The following is a 17,471-nucleotide window of genomic DNA, read 5'->3' on the forward strand; positions in this document are numbered from 1 at the left end:
CAATTTCATTTTCATTTGAAGAAATTATTTGGAACAAAAAAATCGTTGGTATTATAAATATTACAGATAAAACCAGCTTGAGTCATTTGTGTCAGTATTATTAATTAATTTTTTTTTATATTTTATAATTTTCAAATGAAAGTGAAAACACTTGTAAAAGTTAATTGGAAAATTTGTTTGTTGAAACAAGTTGTTACAAACTTTAATGATTTATTTCAATTTAAATATAGTGTGAATGGAAAATATATCAATTCAATTATTTATTTATTAATATAAACATTTGTTACCATTTTAATGCAATTTTTATTTAATTAATTTCCCTCTCATTTCTGTTACTTTTTAGATGGTGTGCAAGATGTTTCACAAATCTCACCAAAATCCAGTAGCCATATGGAAAATATGGATTTAAATCCATTTATAAAAACCTCAAAACTATTACTGGAAACAACAATGTCCCATGCCGTACCAAATAATCAAAAAATATCCAAACCTTCTCAGTTCAGCGGTGAGAATGAGACACGTGAACATATACGAGTAGAACGTTCAGCATTGCCTATACTAAATGAGAATTTTCCAAAAATCGGACCAAATAATGTACAATTTCCCGGTGAGAGTGAAAAAGAAGCAGCAGCTGGTCGTTATTTTCAATATAATATAAAACCCACTAGTACCTTTGATCAGCAATCGGAAAATGTAGAAACAACTCATAAAGTTCGGGAGGGTAAATCGGTGAATTTGGCTACATCTGCTGCTACTATGACCGGTCCTTTTTTAGTAAATGGGGACCTTCGACAGCATATGTCGGGGTCCCAAATCGTGAATCCAACGAGCAGCAGTACTGCGATCTCGACAGCAGCTACTGCCACCTTGGCTCCACATAATCCTCGACAAAATCCCAATCCCGATATACAGGACATAATAACAGGCATTGTAAAATTGCTTAATGGTAATGTCAATGTTCATGCCAACACCCAAGGTGTGAGACGTCCCTCGGCCAGTCGTATTAACAACCGTGGTCCACCTAGAATATCGGAAGTGCAAAATTTGCCTGTAGAATATGATGGTCAAAAGCCTGCTGGTCCTTCATCCATACGACCACCACCTTTTCCTTTTGATCGGCCGGAAAGACCTTTCATTACTGGAGTTCCCATACCCGAACAGATTGTTCCAGTACGTCCTGGTTTTGTTAGTAATCGTCCTCCTTGGCATCGTAACAAACCCAGACCACCAATTACCACTTCGATTGGAGGTCGTAGACCTATACCTCAATACAAACCTATGCCTTCTTCACAAATGCAACCGCCCCAAGAAGGTGAACAACAATCTGGAAATGTTCCTAGTATGCAAGCTACAGGACCTCTTGAAATGCCTACAGTTGCAGAAGATTATCATGATAACAATGAAAGTCCTGCTCCGGCAGACAACTCATTTGACTCGGAATTTTCAAATGAAGATTTAAATTCTCAATATATTGAGGTATCCGATAATGATACAGATACTCAGACCACTAACAATACAGCTGACAAGGTAATAGAAGAACTACAACCTCCACCAATAACAACGAAAAAGGAGGAACATCCCATTAAAAAGAAGAATAATAAACACAAAACTTCCGATAAGAAAAAACATTCGTCTGATTTTTACACCACCATAGTAGAGACCAGCTCTGAGGTACATACCGTAATGCATATGTCTTCTACTTACGTACCCATGCCCATGGATACAACTGAGAATGCAGTTGGCATTGATCCCTCTACAGAAGAAGTTATTTTTATGACTGCCAGCAAAACACCAGAGTTAGAAGCTGTGGCCACGAAAACCACAAATAAAGAAACTTCTTCCACTTTGAGCTCTTCTTCTACAGCCACATCCACTGCCTTAAAAACAAAACTATCAACTAGCATAACTACTAAGCCCTTAAACTCCGCCGAATATGAGGGAACAAGTTCTAGCAGCTCAAAATTGAATACGGAGTTAAAGAGTACTATTGTTCCCACAAAAATTACCTCTGTTCCCATACCCACCACTACTACTAATACATATACTACTACCACAACCACTACTACTACCACCACCACTACCACATCTACAACTGAAACCGTACCCACCTCAAATAACCAACATCCAAATCCAACAACGCCAAGTCCAACACCATCGCCACCACAACTACCCGCCCAATACCAACCAAGGCCTGGTATTGTATTGGATGATCCCGAGTTTCAACCCGGTGGTCGTCCTCGGCCACAACGTCCACCGCAACCCCAAGCGTCGCGTAATCCAGGACCACCTGTTAACATACAGCCAACACGTCAACATTTACCACCCGGTTATGGTGAAATATTTGATGTAACATTGTCGGCCATACAGGGACCTGGTTCCAAGGGTGGTTCGCAACAAACTATAAATATTAAACCATTTGGTTCTTATGGCTCTACGGGTGGTAATGGTGCTCAACCTGGTGCCGATATTATAGTGTCCGCTTCAGGTGATGATGGTTTTGTTTCCATAGATGGTAAACGTACTTACATCAATCTTTTTGGTGATCCCACAGATCCTCCGACAGGCGTTCAATTGCCCTCAACACCAGCCACAGCTATACCCCAGCTGCCGGGTAGTGGTAGCTCGAGCTCAACCTCGAAGCCAATTAGTAGTACTGGTAGTGCTCTTGGTGATGGTAGTGCTAATTCTCCAGCATCCCCGGTAACGCAACAAAACTCACCCGGTTCAGGATATGGTGTAGCGGAAACGGAAATTGTTGATATTCACACAAATAAACCGCAACATGTTAAACCACAACAGCAGCCTCCGACAACCACTAACGCCGGACCGGCTAGACCTCACTACAGACCACGTACCACTCAACCGCCAGTGCGCATTGATACCTGCATTGTGGGAGATGATTCGACCTGTGATCAGGCTCAACATGAACATTGTAAAACGGAAAATGGTGTATCAAGTTGTCACTGTAGACCGGGTAAGTTATTATTTTTGAAAAATTGTATTATTTAAAAGAATCTAATTTGTGTTTCTTTAGGCTATTCCCGACGCAAACATCGGGAACCTTGTCGCCGTGTGATAACATTCTATATAGGCATGCGTGTTGATAGAATTTATGAACATCGCATCGTTTGGGATAATAAACTGGCCGATCGTAATAGTGAGCCATTTAGTCAATTGAGTTTTGAGTCCATTAGAGCTGTAAGTTACTTTTTCATAAATTTTTTTGCTTTTAAATATTTTCAGAAACATTTATGCACCAATTTTAAATAAGTCTGATGTTACACTGTTTGTAACACATCGATATATGTATGTATTGTTCTTAAATCAACAAAAGTATATTCTGGATCTAGCCATGTCCGTTCTTATGTATGATAAAGCACGATAGGTTCCAATGGGTTGGAAAGTTGAATTTTTCTCCTAAATAACCCTCTTACCGAAATTAAGTATATTGACAATGAGAAATTTGGTGTATATTTATGATTTCAAATATTCTACGGGAACTGGTTCAAAATTCAGAATTTTAATCCTTAGAAACTAATATAGCAAGTTCAATAAAAGCTTGTAAAGATATATATTAAAACACGATTTAATTAGATTTTAATATATTTTTTATTTGCTACAAAAACAGATTGATTCAGCCATGTCGATGACACCCTATTCAGATGAATTCATGGATGCCAAAGTCAATAATATATATCGAGGAGATCCCAATTTAGGAGGCAGTGGTGTTTATGTCAATTTAACAATTAAGGTAAGTTTCTGCTATATCTAACATTTTTAACATTTTAAATGGGTTTCTTCTTCTTCTTTTTCATTTTAAATATTCCTATACTAGTTGGATGAAAGCGTTGAAACACTGCGTCCTAATCTGCGTACTGATGTTCAAAAACATTTACTAGGAGTACTGCATAGACGCAACAATAATATTGGCAATTCAGTACTATATGTCAGTTCACCCGAGGGTGCTATATCGGCTTTAAGAGACTTGGATGAATGTCAAATGAGTGAGTTAAACGATTGTCATCCCACAGCTACATGTGCAAATATTTGGGGTAGTTTCCGTTGCACTTGCCAGGAGGGCACTAAAGATCCTTGGTATGATCAACCTAGTCGTGCGGGAAGAGAATGTCAAACTTGCCCGGAAGCCTATTGCAATAATCGTGGTGTTTGTAGTTACAATGAAGAGGGAAATCAAGTGTGTACCTGTGATTCCAGTCATTATGGAGGACAATGTGAAATTGATGGCGAAGTTTTGGGAGTAGCCATAGGAGCATCAGTTGCTGCAGTTATTATCATAGTACTGACATTGATCTGTTTGATAATGTGGTCACGTAGATGGCAAAGGGAACAAAAGAATGCCATTGGATCACCAGTATTTGGTTATATGAATACAGCACCTTTAAAGTCAGCCGCTTTACCACAACCGGGTTATCAAGTTACCTTAGAAGATCGTATGCGTTGGGCCCAAATTGCCGATGTTATGGCACAAACCAATCACTATGGGGTAATCGTATAATTTCAAATTTATTTAAATAAATAATGTTATTTTTGTCTCTTTATAGGCTGAACCTATTGGTGGACCTACACGACCTTCATCGGCCATGTTTGCTTATCCTAATTTACAGACATTGGGTACAATGGGTATGGGTACGATTGGTGGGATGTCTATGCAAAGTACTATGCAACAAATGCATCAAAGTAATACCATGGCACCGCCAGTTCCCCTACCACGGTATGAGTGCGTATTATTTACTTTAGTCGAGAGTTTCTAATTGTAATGAAATATTTCTATTATCTATTTGTACTTACAGTTTGGGGTTAAATTCGCGTAACGCAGGTATGAGAACATTAGAAAATTCAAGCTCTAGCGAAGAAGAAGATCGTACCGATTTGTTGGGTAGAAATTTCCAAGTACCACGGCCGAAAAGTCGAAGCAATGGTAGCATAACGGTAAGTTGTAGAAGTATTTCCTGATCATTGAGAAATTAGGACATTTTTGATGAATTCTTTCTACTTAATATTAGTCTTTTCCAAATATATATTGTTAATTTGGTTGTTATCTTATTTCAGAATCAATCTGGTATTTATTATGATGTTGACTATGAACCATCGGCCAATGGTATTGGTAGTTCTAGTGTAGATCGTCTATACGGCTCACAGAATCAGTCGACAACACATTCGCACATGGGTAATCATCATATACCGGGTCCACAAGGTATACCCATGAGTACGTATACATCGGGACGGGCACCCAGTAGTTATTACATGAAATAGATCCTTAGTTTTTTTTATTTAAGTCATATAACACTGAATAATATCAAAAAAATACTCGTATCGATACGAGTAAATTTGTAATTTGTAGATATATTTAGAATAAGTTTATCTATATATTTATACATAAATATCGCGGATATTTCTGTTAATCTAAATATTTAAATAACGATATTTTTACTTAAAAATTAATGTGTTTTCTTGGCAATAAATTGTTGTACGTATCTAAATATATAAATATGTTTAACATTAAGATACTTTAAATCTTTAGTCCTAGTCTCTTAAGAAGAAATTGTAAATATTTATAAAAAATAAATAAATAATTATTTATTATAAATAATGTATTTGTTAGGTATTTATCAACATTGTTTAAGTGAATTTATAAAAAATCTATATTAAAATATTTAAATTATATAATTTAAAATGTGTACTAATCATAACTTTAAAAATTATTTCTTTAATTTAATACAATGTTCTTAATTTAAACTAATATGAGTAACTAGAAGTGTAAATAAATAGTTTTATGAAAAAAAAATATATAAAAAGTAATTCACTTAATTTTAAATTTGTTTATTTGAATTTGGATCAGAGAATTATTCGGAAGTGGAACTTGATATACACAATTGAAACTCATTTTATCAATTGATAATATTTTGTTATATCCACCACCAACACACATTACTAATATTGGACTAAGACCTAAAATGCAATTAGAAAGTTAAAATTCGACACAAACATGTTTTGTATTTACCGAAATCTCTATTCCTATCCCCCATAAAAGATCCCCCTCAGAAAAATCATGATTTTAAAATAACGGTATTGCGATAAAATTTGACAAAAGTAAGTATTTTAGGAACTAAAATATCTATTAAATTTTAAAAAGATATGTCCATGTCCTCATATAAGGCCTCCTTTATTTTCGTTATTAAAACACTACTGGCTAACATATAGTGATAGGGCCTAATTTTGGTTATAACCCTAATGTACATATCCTCCCAACTGCCAGATATAAAACAATTCAAACGTTTCAAAACTGTAAAAATATGCGGTATCGGTATTTAAACTTATTTCGGTGAAGGTATTTCAGCGTTATCAGTTTTCATATCCACCATCAAAAAAGAAATATTGGTCATAGACCCGTAAAAGTATATATATACATATATTCTGGACATCTAGCCATGTCCGTCTGTCTATCTGTTGAAAGCGCGATAGAATCCGAATGTAAAGAGCTAGAGGGTTATAAGTTTAGACAAATATTCCCTATAGGTAAGGTTTGTTTGTTATTGAAAATGGACAATATCAGTCTACATTTTGCATAGTGCCTATACAAGACCGAGTATAGCGATGAAATACGATATAAGTAAGTTTCTTACGAACCAAAATCTCTGTACTAAATTTTTCGAGTATCTGTCCATAATTGACCATATGGCATTTTTGCTTATTTTGGAAAGCGGTCTTATTGTTATCGGCATTTTGGATTATTTCGATGTCCGTATTTTTGAGATAACGGTATTTAGACTTAATTTGTTATTGATGTTTTAGCGGTAACGGTAGTAGTGGTGAAAAGGTATTTTAGCGTTAATGATAGCATAGCGATAACGGTCGCCAACCATATAGTATAAACATTTAGTATAAATATTACTATAACAACAACAGATTATACAAATAACTTTCTATTAACCGATATTAAATGGAAAATATTTAAACACGTAAGTTATTTTTACAATATTTAAAATTATTTAACCACTTGAACAAATATTTTGTAAACTTTTCGCAAGTGTTTCGCCAAGTAAATGTTTTTTCATTTTGATAAACATGTTTTTCACTTTGAATACTGTATATTTCTTATCTAATAAAAAATTTAAAAAGATACATATATTAAATATCTGATAAGCAGGGAAACCAGAAATATGGAAATAAAATACCATAGTGATAAGATATGCCTGTCAATGTCTATAGGATGCAATTTTGACACTATATAATATTAACTTTTGAAAATCACGTTTATTACAAGAATCGAGGTCCATTATTAACTCTGGCCCACTTAAAAGGCCTCTCTTAGAAAGTTTATCTTAAAAAAAAACGTTATAATATGTAGGAATTAAAGATAATACCCTTGTTTTAATATGTTTAAAATAATAAAATGTTCCGCTTGATCCATAACTGGGTTAGCCCCCATTTAAGGATCGAGTAACAATTTCAGTATCGTTATAAAATATGCTAAGTTTCTTTACTCTATTAATTAGGGGAAATTATAACTGAGTATGCATCTGATAAAATAAATTCTACAGATCTCGTTAGTTATGTAACTAGGAATGGTAGGCTAAGACTGGCCATGAAATGTAATCCAGCGCGAATTGTGGGAAAATATGAATACGGATGCTCGATTTTAGTATAAAGTAAGAATTTCAACCTTGTCTAGTTATCTTTAATTACCCGGGAACAAAGTTTAACTATGTAAATCGGCACTCTGATTCTTGCCCGCTTTTATATAAACTATTTGGGAATTACAATACGTGTGAGTTTCAATCATAATTGACAAAGCTTTTACAGTGGGTCTGGATACGAAAATCAATCGATAATAATTCACGTAATAATATTGATGTGTTTATAAAAGTACTCTGTGACAGGCTTGGGGGTAATGATTCGATTTTCAATTATAATTACATTTGAAGTAATTGTAATTAAAGCTTTACAAATAACAATTACTTGTATTTCAAGTTTTGCCAATTCAATTATTTGTAATGTGTTATTGTGCAATAACCAATTAATAATATCTAAATTACAATTACAAGTATTTGTAATTTGTAAACTTCAATAACAATTACAAGTAAATGTATTTTGCGAAACTAATTACATTTAGATGTAATTGTAATTGGTTATTGCTCAATTACACATTAAAAGTAACATAATATCTTGTTACATAAAATGTGAACATATTTTTCAATTAATAATGACGTTAGAAATTGCAACTGCGTAATGATAACTGCAAAAAAAAAATTACTACAATTCTAAAAACCATGAGTGTTTACGACAACTTTTAAATAAATAAGCAAATAAAAATTACAATGTTGAAGAGTATTTTATGGCGATTAAAAAGATATATAAACTGGATTGAAATGAAATATTGTTAGATTTGCATTTCATTAACCATGAAGTATCTCACAGTAATTGTTGGAATTATAGCTCTCTTGGCAGTTTGCCAAGCTATTGATTCTGTATGTAATCAAAATTCATTTTTCCAATATCATATTTCACTAATAACATATTAATTTATTTTTATAGTCTACAACTGAAGCATCAGATGAAACAACTGTAGCAGCTGCTAGTGAAAGTTCCACGGAAAGTGCCAGTGAGAGTAGTTCGGAAAGTGCAAGTGAAAGTAGTTCGGAAAGTGCAAGTGAAAGTAGTTCGGAAAGTGCCAGCGAGAGTAACTCGGAAAGTACCAGTGAGAGTAATTCGGAAAGTTCCAGCGAGAGTAACTCGGAAAGTACCACTGAGAGCAATTCGGAAAGTACTAGTGAAAGTAACTCAGAAAGTTCAACTGAAAATAACTCGCAAAATAATCTAGAGGAAAAAGAAAATAGACCAAGACCACCACTACCACTATTACCATTTCCATTACCACCATTTAAGCCAGGACATCATCATCATCATGGAAAACCAGATGATCATGGTAGACACGAAAGACCTAGAGGGCCACCAGTTTTCGGAGGATTTGGTGGTCCAATTACTGGACAAGGTTTATTTGGTCGTCTAGGAAATCAAGGAGGTTTTGGTAGCGCTATTAGACCAGGTGGATTTGGTCGTTTTGGAAATCAAGGAGCTTTTGGTGGTCCTGGAAGACTAGGCTTCGGTTTTGGTGGACCTGGTAGATAAACTGTTATGGTTTTTCTAAAGAAAGCATTAATGTATTTGTTTTTAAAATTTTATTCAATATATTTTAATAAATAACTTGCTGCAATCAAAAAATGCAATTCTATTATAATTATTATCAGAATTGTCGTAATTATTATTTCGGCAAAATTAGGATCGAGTTTTTAGATGTCTACAATATCTCTATCATCACTAGTTAGGGATTGAAGAAGTAAAACTTTAAATTTTTAAATGAATTCTGTCTGTATACATATAAATAGTAAATTATAACTGAATAAAAAGAGAGGACTTTTTAAAACTAAATCATTCACATCCTTATAACTACATACTTTAACCCTAAACACTTTTTCATCATTTATTCCCGACATTTGGAAATTACTTCGGAATAGGTTGAACATATTCATAATTTAATAAATTCACATTCTTTTATTTATAATTTCATGGTGTTTAAAAGGTAACTTAGTGTAAAATATTTCGATCTCGTTAAGTGACAGTTTAAAATGAAAATAATCTAGTTTTATAAATCTAAATACTTAAAGAAACCCCAAAAGAAATGTGTTATTCAAACAAATTTAAATTGCAATTTATTAGAAATGATCCGTTTTAAATTCTACAATATTGTCAAATATATAAAGCACATTTTCTTTGTTGTTCTCATCTTCATCATAATTTTCATAATCATATTCATTCTCGTCGTCATCTTCGCCTTCATCATTATCATCGTCTTCATCATTGTCATCGTCTTCATCATTATCTTCATACTCATAGTCATAATCTTCATCCTCGTCATTTTCACCATCATAATTATCGTCTTCATAATTATAATCATACTCATCGTCGTCGTCATCCTCCTCTTCATCATCGTCCTCGCCGTCATCTTCGTCTTCATTATTATCATTATCATCGTCTTCATCATCATCGTTATCTTCATCTTCATAGTCATAATCTTCATCATCGTCGTTTTCCCCATCTTCCTCTTGGTTATCTTCATTATTATTTTGAGACACATCATGGTTATCATGTTTTTCATTCTTGTCAGGAACTTTGCCATCATTCGAATTGGTGTTTTTTTGTTCATCTTTGTCTTTGTTTTTATCGTTGTCATGTTTCTGCTCGTTCTGATTAACATCCTTATCATTATTTTCATCATTATTTTGAGCTGGATTTTCATTGTCATTATCTTCATTTTTATTTGGATTAGAATTGTTGTCACCTTCCTCTTTTTCTTTATGGTCGTCTTCTTTAATATCCTTTTCCTTGTCATCTTTATTATTTTGAGCTCCATCATCGTTGTTATGTTTTTCATTATTGTTTGGATCTGGAACTTTGTTATCATTCGATTCCTTTTCGTTTTTCTTATCTTCTACGTCTTCGTTATCTTTGTCTTCCTTATTATTTTGAGATTCATTATCGGTGTTATGATCTTCATTTTTGTTAGTATCTGGAACTTTGTCATCATTCGAATTGTTGTCTTTTTGCTCACCTTCGTCTTTTTTAGTATCTTTATTATCCAGATTAACATCCTTTTCTTCATCATTATTTCGAGCTGTATTTCCATTGTCGTTATCTAAATTTTTATCTGGATTAGAATTGTTGTCACCTTCTTCTTTGTTTTTATTATGATCGTCTTCATTTAGATCCTTTCCCTGGTCATCTTTATTATTTTGAGCTCCCTCATCATCGTTATGTTTATCATTATTGTTTGAATCCGGAACTTTGTTATCACTCGATTCATTGTCTGTTTTCTTAACTTCCACGTCTTCGTTATCTTTGCCTTCCTTATTATTTTGAGCTTCATTATCTGTGTTATGATCTTCATTCTTGTTAGTATCTGGAACTTTGTCATCATTCGAATTGTTGTCTTTTTGCTCACCTTCGTCTTTCTTAGTATCTTTATTATTATCCTGATTAACATCCTTATCTTCATCATTATTTTGAGTTGGATTTTCATTGTCATTATCTAAATTTTTATCTGGATTAGAATTGTTGTCACCTTCTTCTTTGTTTTCTTTATGGTCAACATCTTTAACATCCTTTCCCTTGTCATCTTTGTTATCATTGTTATGTTTTTCATTATTGTTTAAATCTGGAACTTTGTTGTCACTCGATTCGTTGTCTGTTTTCTTAACTTCCACGTTTTCGTTATCTTTGTCTTCCTTATTATTTTGAGATTCATTATCGGTGTTATGATCTTCATTCTTGTTAGTATCTGGAACTTTGTCATCATTCGAATTGTTGTCTTTTTTAGTAGCTTTATTATTATCCTGATTAACAACCTTATCTTCATCATTATTTTTAGCTGGTTTTCCGTTGTCATTATCTACATTTTTATCTGTATTAGAATTGTTGGCACCTTCCTCTTTGTTTTCTTTATGGTCAACATCTTTAACATCCTTTCCATTGTCATCTTTATTATTTTGAACTCCATCATCATTGTTATGTTTTTCATTATTGTTTGAATCTGGAACTTTGTTATCATTCGATTCATTGTCTGTTTTCCTAACTTCCACGTCTTCGTTATCTTTGTCTTCCTTATTATTTTGAGCTTTATTATCGTTGTTATGATCTTCATTCTTGTTAGTATTGGGAACTTTGTCATCATTCGAATTGTTGTCTTTTTGCTCACCTTCGTCTTTCTTAGTATCTTTATTATTATCCTGATTAACATCCTTATCTTCATCATTATTTTGAGCTGGATTTCCGTTGTCATTATCTTCATTTTTATCTAGATTAGAATTGTTTTCACTTTCCTCTTTGTTTTCTTTATGATCGTCTTCATTAAGATCATTTCCCTTGTCATTTTTATTATTTTCAGCTCCATTATCATTGTTATGTTTTTCATTATTGTTAGGATCTGGAGCTTTATTATCATTCTTTTCTTCTTCGTCATCATTCTGATCCTTATCATTTTGAATAACATCTTTATTATTACCTTCGCCATCTTTGTGATCTGCACTTTCGTTACCATCTATTACATCTGAATTTTTTTCTTGATCTGTAGCTCCGTTGCCATTCTTGTCTTTTTTCGCACCATCGTCTTTGTTAGTTTCTATGTTTTTATCCTTTTTATTCTTATTTTCATGTTTCTCTTCATCTACTTCTTTATTATTTACATATCCATCATTATCCTCAGCTTGTCTCTTTTCCCTTCTCCTATTTTCAACTTTAACATATTTGTCATTATCATTAATAGTTCCTCGATCTTGTTTTTTTGCAACTATTCCTGACTCCCTTTTACTGTGTTCAGTATAAACACTGCCTTCAGGATCTTTTACTTCAGTTGTCTTAGAGTTTTCTTTGTGGTAACCTTCAAAGTTGTATTCGAATCCATTATTCCGATTACTATTTAAGACCAATGCTGGATTACCGTTCTCACTTATTGCATTACTATCTGGAGGAGAGTTACTGTTATATTCTCTTCTTCGTTGGGGGTAAGAATGAACAACAGTAAAAACTGTTAAAATGCCTAAAGCAATGGATAACTTCATTTTTGTAAAATTTTTAATTAAAACCGTTTTTACTTGTATTTATAAAGGTTTTTTGCAAAAAAATATCAATTCATTAAAATACAATATTTAAACAGCTGAAGTCGAATTATGAGGTACTCTACTTAAAAAATCAGCACAGTTTCACCGACTTAGTAATCCAACTTCTATGTATAACAATTGAAATAAAATCCTAAATAAATTAGACAAATTTTAAAAAATCTGGAATATTTAATACTCTAAAAAATAATAAATATTTTAAAAGATATCCCTAGATAACAATTTGTATAGATGGAATGTAATGTACATTTATTATTTTCAATATTAGAATGTAATATGAAATTATTTACAATTAACTAATTAATACTTAAATATTTAAAGAAAAAATTAATTTATTAATTTGCCTATTGAATTTGTTAACCTTCTAGAAAGTAAATATTAATTAAAAGTTATTTTTCTATTCGAAGCCTAACTGAAGAATAATGTAATTGGGTTTGAAAACAGGCATCATTTTAATATTTAAACCACGAACAAATATTTAGACTTGTCATCATTCTAGAATATTTATTTATTATCCAATTTTATTTTATTGATTTTTTAATTCCGAAATATTGATTCTAAATACTATAAAGCGATCAAGCCATGTCCGACTATTGCTTTTCTGTTGAAATCACCATAGGTCACAAACGGGAGGAGCTAGTGGCCTAAAATGTATAACAATCGTAAAGTTTTAACCATAAGCAATAAAATCTCTCTAAAAAATTTCATGGTAACCGATATATTTATATGGGCAATTGTGACCCAACTCAAAAAATCGATAGAGCTGAAAATTTGTATCTGGCTTACTATCCAATAGTACTAACCTTGGTGCAAATTTCATCCACTTCGGAAGACATCGATTTTAAAAGTTGACATGAAATTGCTCATATAACTAAATCCAGATTTTCTTCAACTTGGGAGCATGAAAAAAGTTTGAATTTTTTTTTGATGGAGGTTTTGACATCGTTAGAATCATGTCAAGAAGCTGTGCATAAATTCAACTCCTCTCAGTCTATATCGGAACAAAGTCGTACACCGTTTCTTTCATGAATAACCCAGCAAAAACTTATTATCTTCTTACTACTTATATTGGAAGCAAGTACTTACCATTAGTTTCATCTAATTGCCACATGCCATATAGGTGTGTTAAGTGTGCAAAGTACCATGGCCCGGGCGAATGTCCTGTCCCGCGCAAGAGGGATACTAACCAGGAGATATTAGCCACTGATCCTGCCACTGGAATGGTAACTAGGACAGTCGGTTTGCCGGTTAAATGCGTTAACTGTGGGACGGTGGGGCATGTGGCCAGTTCGAATGACTGTCCACGCAGGGCGGAGCTTCTCCGCAAGTTGTATGAAAGGAAGGCCACTGGGGATAACTCGCGTGCCCGTAGCATGCCTATTGCTATGAACTTGGTTTTAAAAGGGGTCTGCAAATTCGGTAGGGGCCGGACTTTCATTGGAGGGTTCTAAGGCTCAATATGACTTATAACACAAAGACAGCTTAAGTTTATTAGTGGGTGGTTTTTTGAAAATTTTAGGTAAGATCGGACGATTTGCTAGAGAATACCAGACTTTGGACAATAACGGGGACAAGACGCGTGCCTTACTTGGAATGTTGATGGCATTAGCGCATGATGGCTAGGACAATAAGGATAATCTTTGTTATTTGGATTTGTTCCTGCGGGAACATTAACCGGACGTAGTACTATTGATAGAGCACTGTTTATGTTCTCACCACGGATTTGACATAAGGGGATACAATACATATAGACAAAACAGGCGCATTAGACGTGAACGTGTTACGGCCGTGCTGGCTGGTGATATTATCTATAGAGGTTCTGTGGAGAGTACTGCCGTTCGGGTACTCTTGATCCTGGAGTCTTTGACTTGATGAAACGTTACGTATCTAATTATATGTAAGTAATTATAAGTGTACTTAAATGTATAACAGACGGTAGGTAGTTAGTTGTCATTTAAAAGTAAGTTGTTGTGTTAGTAAACGTTTTTACCGAGTTTTAACTGGGAATGTTCGATATTTTTCGCATAATGACATGTTTCAGTTTTAACAGATCTCTTAATAATAAAAATTGGCGCATAAGTAGTAAAACAAACTCACAACAGACCCTACAGATTTAATTACATACATAATAACTCACTGTTTTGTGCGGTTAACAGACTCGTGGCATCTTCGGATTTAAATTCTTCAAAAATTAATACCCACCTCCAAAAAGATGAACGTCCTAGAGAATATGAACTCGAGGAATTAAATCAAATATTATTCAAAATCATACCGATGGGAAAATATAATACATATGTTTGGCATTTTTATATCGATAATTTGAAAACGAAATTTCTCTCAAATTACGCTGTATATGATTTAACATCAAACGTTTTTTTTAATTTAGTATTGTTTGTAAAATTTGTTTCATATGCTACAATTATCAAACTATTGACTTTACCCTTTCTTAATCTTCCTCTGAAAGTTGTTTCTATATACTTCCTGTGTTATACTAGCTCCAACGTACATATAGTCCACTCTAGATATTAACATTTTTTACATTCTAAATATTTATAATTATGTGTGTTTCTAAATGCAATTGTTCAAATAAAAACTTATCTATATTAATATATTTTCAATTAAGTAAATTGCATTTGGCACTTGTTCTAATATTATATATTATAACAAATGCTAAATCCAATTGTCAATAAATAGTGAATTTTAATATGATGACAATATTCAATTTGATATTAGATCTGTTAAATTGATATAAAAACGATATCAGATTCACATTAAAAATTCAACAAATAATCATGAAAGTTCTCGTTGCAATTGCAGTTGTGTTGGCCCTTTTGGCCCTAACGCAAGCTCAAGTAAGGATTTTTCTATTTTCCTTATTTTATATAATTTGAAAATATGCGTACATAAATAAATCTTTACATATTTATGTATATTATATATAGGAAGAATCTAATCAAGCTGAACAATCGGAAGAAGAGTCCTCACCAGCACCATCTTCTGACGAATCTTCTAATGAATCTTCTGATGAACTTGCTGAGGAACCTAAACCACAACGACCACTAAGACCTGAAGGACCTGAAAGGCCTCCAAGACCCGGCAGACCTGGTAGAATTATCCATGGACATCGTATTCCAAGGCCTCAGCCTAATGATGATCAACAAGCTGACAATGGAAATTCTGAAGGCATTCCCCCACGACGCCCACGTATTCCATTATTTTAAACAGGAAATTCATTAATGCATTTTGGCTTATGGAAAATGGAAAAAAAAACTTCTTTTAGATTAAAATAAAATTTCTTAAGAACTGTTGGCAAAAATAGATTTCAAATTTGTTAACTTATTTATAAACCACTATAAAATGGTAGGTATATATGTATATGTATTCCATATGCATAAAGGGACATCTCTCTAAAAATGTTTATAAGGACCGGTCCTTAATTGCCCCTACCCCCCTTTATAAGGTCCCCTTTAGAAAATGAGCGTTTTACTGGCTCATTACAGTAATGAAATTCAGTATGATTTTAATAGGAACCAAAATATCTTTACTACATTTTGGGCCTTTCCCCCATATAAGGCATCCTTAAGAAATATTAACGCTATTTCCTAATTTAAAAATGCGAATAATTCGTCACAGACATATTTTATATCAATCGAAATCTCTACCAAATTTTATGAAGTTTGGTCCTTAACTGCCTCTACCCTTCGGAAAATGACTTCTAAGGCTCTTTACTGACTTAAAAAATAGTATAATGATGAAAAACGACATAAACGTGTTTTATATTAACCGAAACCTCCCTTAACAAATTGTATGAAGATCGGTCCGTAACCATTCCCTATATAAGGCCTCATTCAGAAAATGACTAACTCTCATCACTAGCTTAAAAAAAACGTGTATATAGTATAGATTCGACCAAAATCTATGTACAAAACTTTATAAGGATCGGTCCATAAGGATCCACTATATGTTTTAAACCAACCGAAATTTATTTTCTAAATTTTATAAAGAGCGGACAAAAATTATTGTTTTTAAGAATTTATATTTTTTAATTCTGAAGAGCTCGGTCTAAGTTGACATAAGACCTCATTAAAAGCCCTATTCAATCAAAGTTTATTTATATGGTAGACTTAGTTGTGCAGATTTTGTCAGAGATACTAAAATCTTTAATATACATAAGTACTCATGATTTCCTAAGCCGAATTTGGTGGCTTTATATTGCCCATTTTTAATAGACAATACAAACATTAGCACAAACCGATATACAGTGTAGGGTGTAAATATAGTTTGAACAAGTAAGAATGTTATATTCGGCTGTGCCGAATCTTGTTTACCCACCATCAAAACATTGCCGAAAAGGAATGCATCCTTTTAAATAAACTCATTTTCTGAAGGGGACCTTATATGGGGGTAGGGTCAATTATGGACCCATCCTCATAAAATTTATGAAAATGATTTTAGTTCCTTTAAAGCTTTTTTATGTCGAATTTCATTGCTATATATGCTTTTTAAGGTCAGATATGAGCACTACAGTCATTTTCTGAAGGGGACCTTATATGGAGGGTAGGGTCAATTATGGACCGATCCTTATAAAATTTTACGAAGAGATTTACGTTCCTATAAAATATGTTCCTGTCGAATTTCACCGCTATAGATGTTTCTTTTAGACAGTTACGAGCGTTAAAGTCATTTTGTGAAGGGGACTTTATATGGGGGGTAGGGTCAATTATGGGCCTATTCTTCTAAAATCTTACAAAGAGATTTATGTTCATATAAAACGTGTTG

General features: G+C 33.2%; 4 protein-coding genes across 9 annotated transcripts in view; 3 read left to right on the forward strand and 1 right to left on the reverse strand.

Moving 5' to 3' along the window:
• Positions 1-5,549, forward strand: part of LOC119608685 (flocculation protein FLO11) — a 58,647-nt gene extending 53,098 nt beyond the window's left edge. Inside the window, exons 3-10 of one of the 6 annotated variants that reach the window (XM_037963196.1) lie at positions 344-2,485; positions 2,552-2,974; positions 3,035-3,198; positions 3,629-3,751; positions 3,836-4,504; positions 4,563-4,738; positions 4,812-4,950; positions 5,071-5,549. In XM_037963196.1, the coding sequence (XP_037819124.1) occupies positions 344-2,485; positions 2,552-2,974; positions 3,035-3,198; positions 3,629-3,751; positions 3,836-4,504; positions 4,563-4,738; positions 4,812-4,950; positions 5,071-5,274 (4,040 nt within the window). In that variant the 3' untranslated portion in view covers positions 5,275-5,549. Of the gene's footprint in view, positions 1-343; positions 2,975-3,034; positions 3,199-3,628; positions 3,752-3,835; positions 4,505-4,562; positions 4,739-4,811; positions 4,951-5,070 lie in introns of all 6 variants that reach the window. The other 5 variants (XM_037963198.1, XM_037963193.1, XM_037963194.1 and 2 more) reach the window with 5 other exon arrangements.
• A 2,806-nt stretch (positions 5,550-8,355) lies between these two features.
• Positions 8,356-9,248, forward strand: LOC119608684 (protein P54-like). The gene is made up of 2 exons (XM_037963192.1): positions 8,356-8,489; positions 8,557-9,248. Exons 1-2 carry the CDS (start codon positions 8,424-8,426, stop codon positions 9,148-9,150), a joined length of 660 nt encoding a protein of 219 aa, XP_037819120.1. The 5' UTR covers positions 8,356-8,423; the 3' UTR covers positions 9,151-9,248.
• Positions 9,249-9,701: 453 nt separating this feature from the next.
• LOC119608683 (uncharacterized protein DDB_G0290685-like) lies at positions 9,702-12,656 on the reverse strand. The gene has a single exon (XM_037963191.1). The coding sequence runs from the start codon at positions 12,633-12,635 to the stop codon at positions 9,735-9,737; it is 2,901 nt and encodes a 966-aa protein (XP_037819119.1). The 5' UTR covers positions 12,636-12,656; the 3' UTR covers positions 9,702-9,734.
• Positions 12,657-15,396: 2,740 nt separating this feature from the next.
• On the forward strand, positions 15,397-16,012 carry LOC119608687 (basic salivary proline-rich protein 2-like). The gene is made up of 2 exons (XM_037963200.1): positions 15,397-15,544; positions 15,635-16,012. The coding sequence occupies exons 1-2, from the start codon at positions 15,485-15,487 to the stop codon at positions 15,911-15,913; spliced, it is 339 nt and encodes a 112-aa protein (XP_037819128.1). The 5' UTR covers positions 15,397-15,484; the 3' UTR covers positions 15,914-16,012.
• The last annotated feature ends 1,459 nt before the right edge of the window (positions 16,013-17,471 follow it).

Source organism: Lucilia sericata, unplaced genomic scaffold (assembly GCF_015586225.1).
Source record: "Lucilia sericata isolate MDLA Ls3-8-SP2 unplaced genomic scaffold, ASM1558622v1 Contig000870F_arrow, whole genome shotgun sequence".
NCBI lineage: Eukaryota > Metazoa > Arthropoda > Insecta > Diptera > Calliphoridae > Lucilia > Lucilia sericata.

Excerpts from the sequence above, each read along its gene's own strand:
- LOC119608683 (XM_037963191.1), bottom strand. The coding sequence starts at position 12,635 with ATGAAGTTATCCATTGCTTTAGGCATTTTAACAGTTTTTACTGTTGTT.
- LOC119608687 (XM_037963200.1), top strand. The coding sequence starts at position 15,485 with ATGAAAGTTCTCGTTGCAATTGCAGTTGTGTTGGCCCTTTTGGCCCTA. Across the intron at positions 15,545-15,634 it reads TGGCCCTAACGCAAGCTCAA|GAAGAATCTAATCAAGCTGA; the intron begins GTAAGGATTTTT and ends TATTATATATAG.
- LOC119608684 (XM_037963192.1), top strand. The coding sequence starts at position 8,424 with ATGAAGTATCTCACAGTAATTGTTGGAATTATAGCTCTCTTGGCAGTT. Across the intron at positions 8,490-8,556 it reads TTTGCCAAGCTATTGATTCT|TCTACAACTGAAGCATCAGA; the intron begins GTATGTAATCAA and ends TTATTTTTATAG.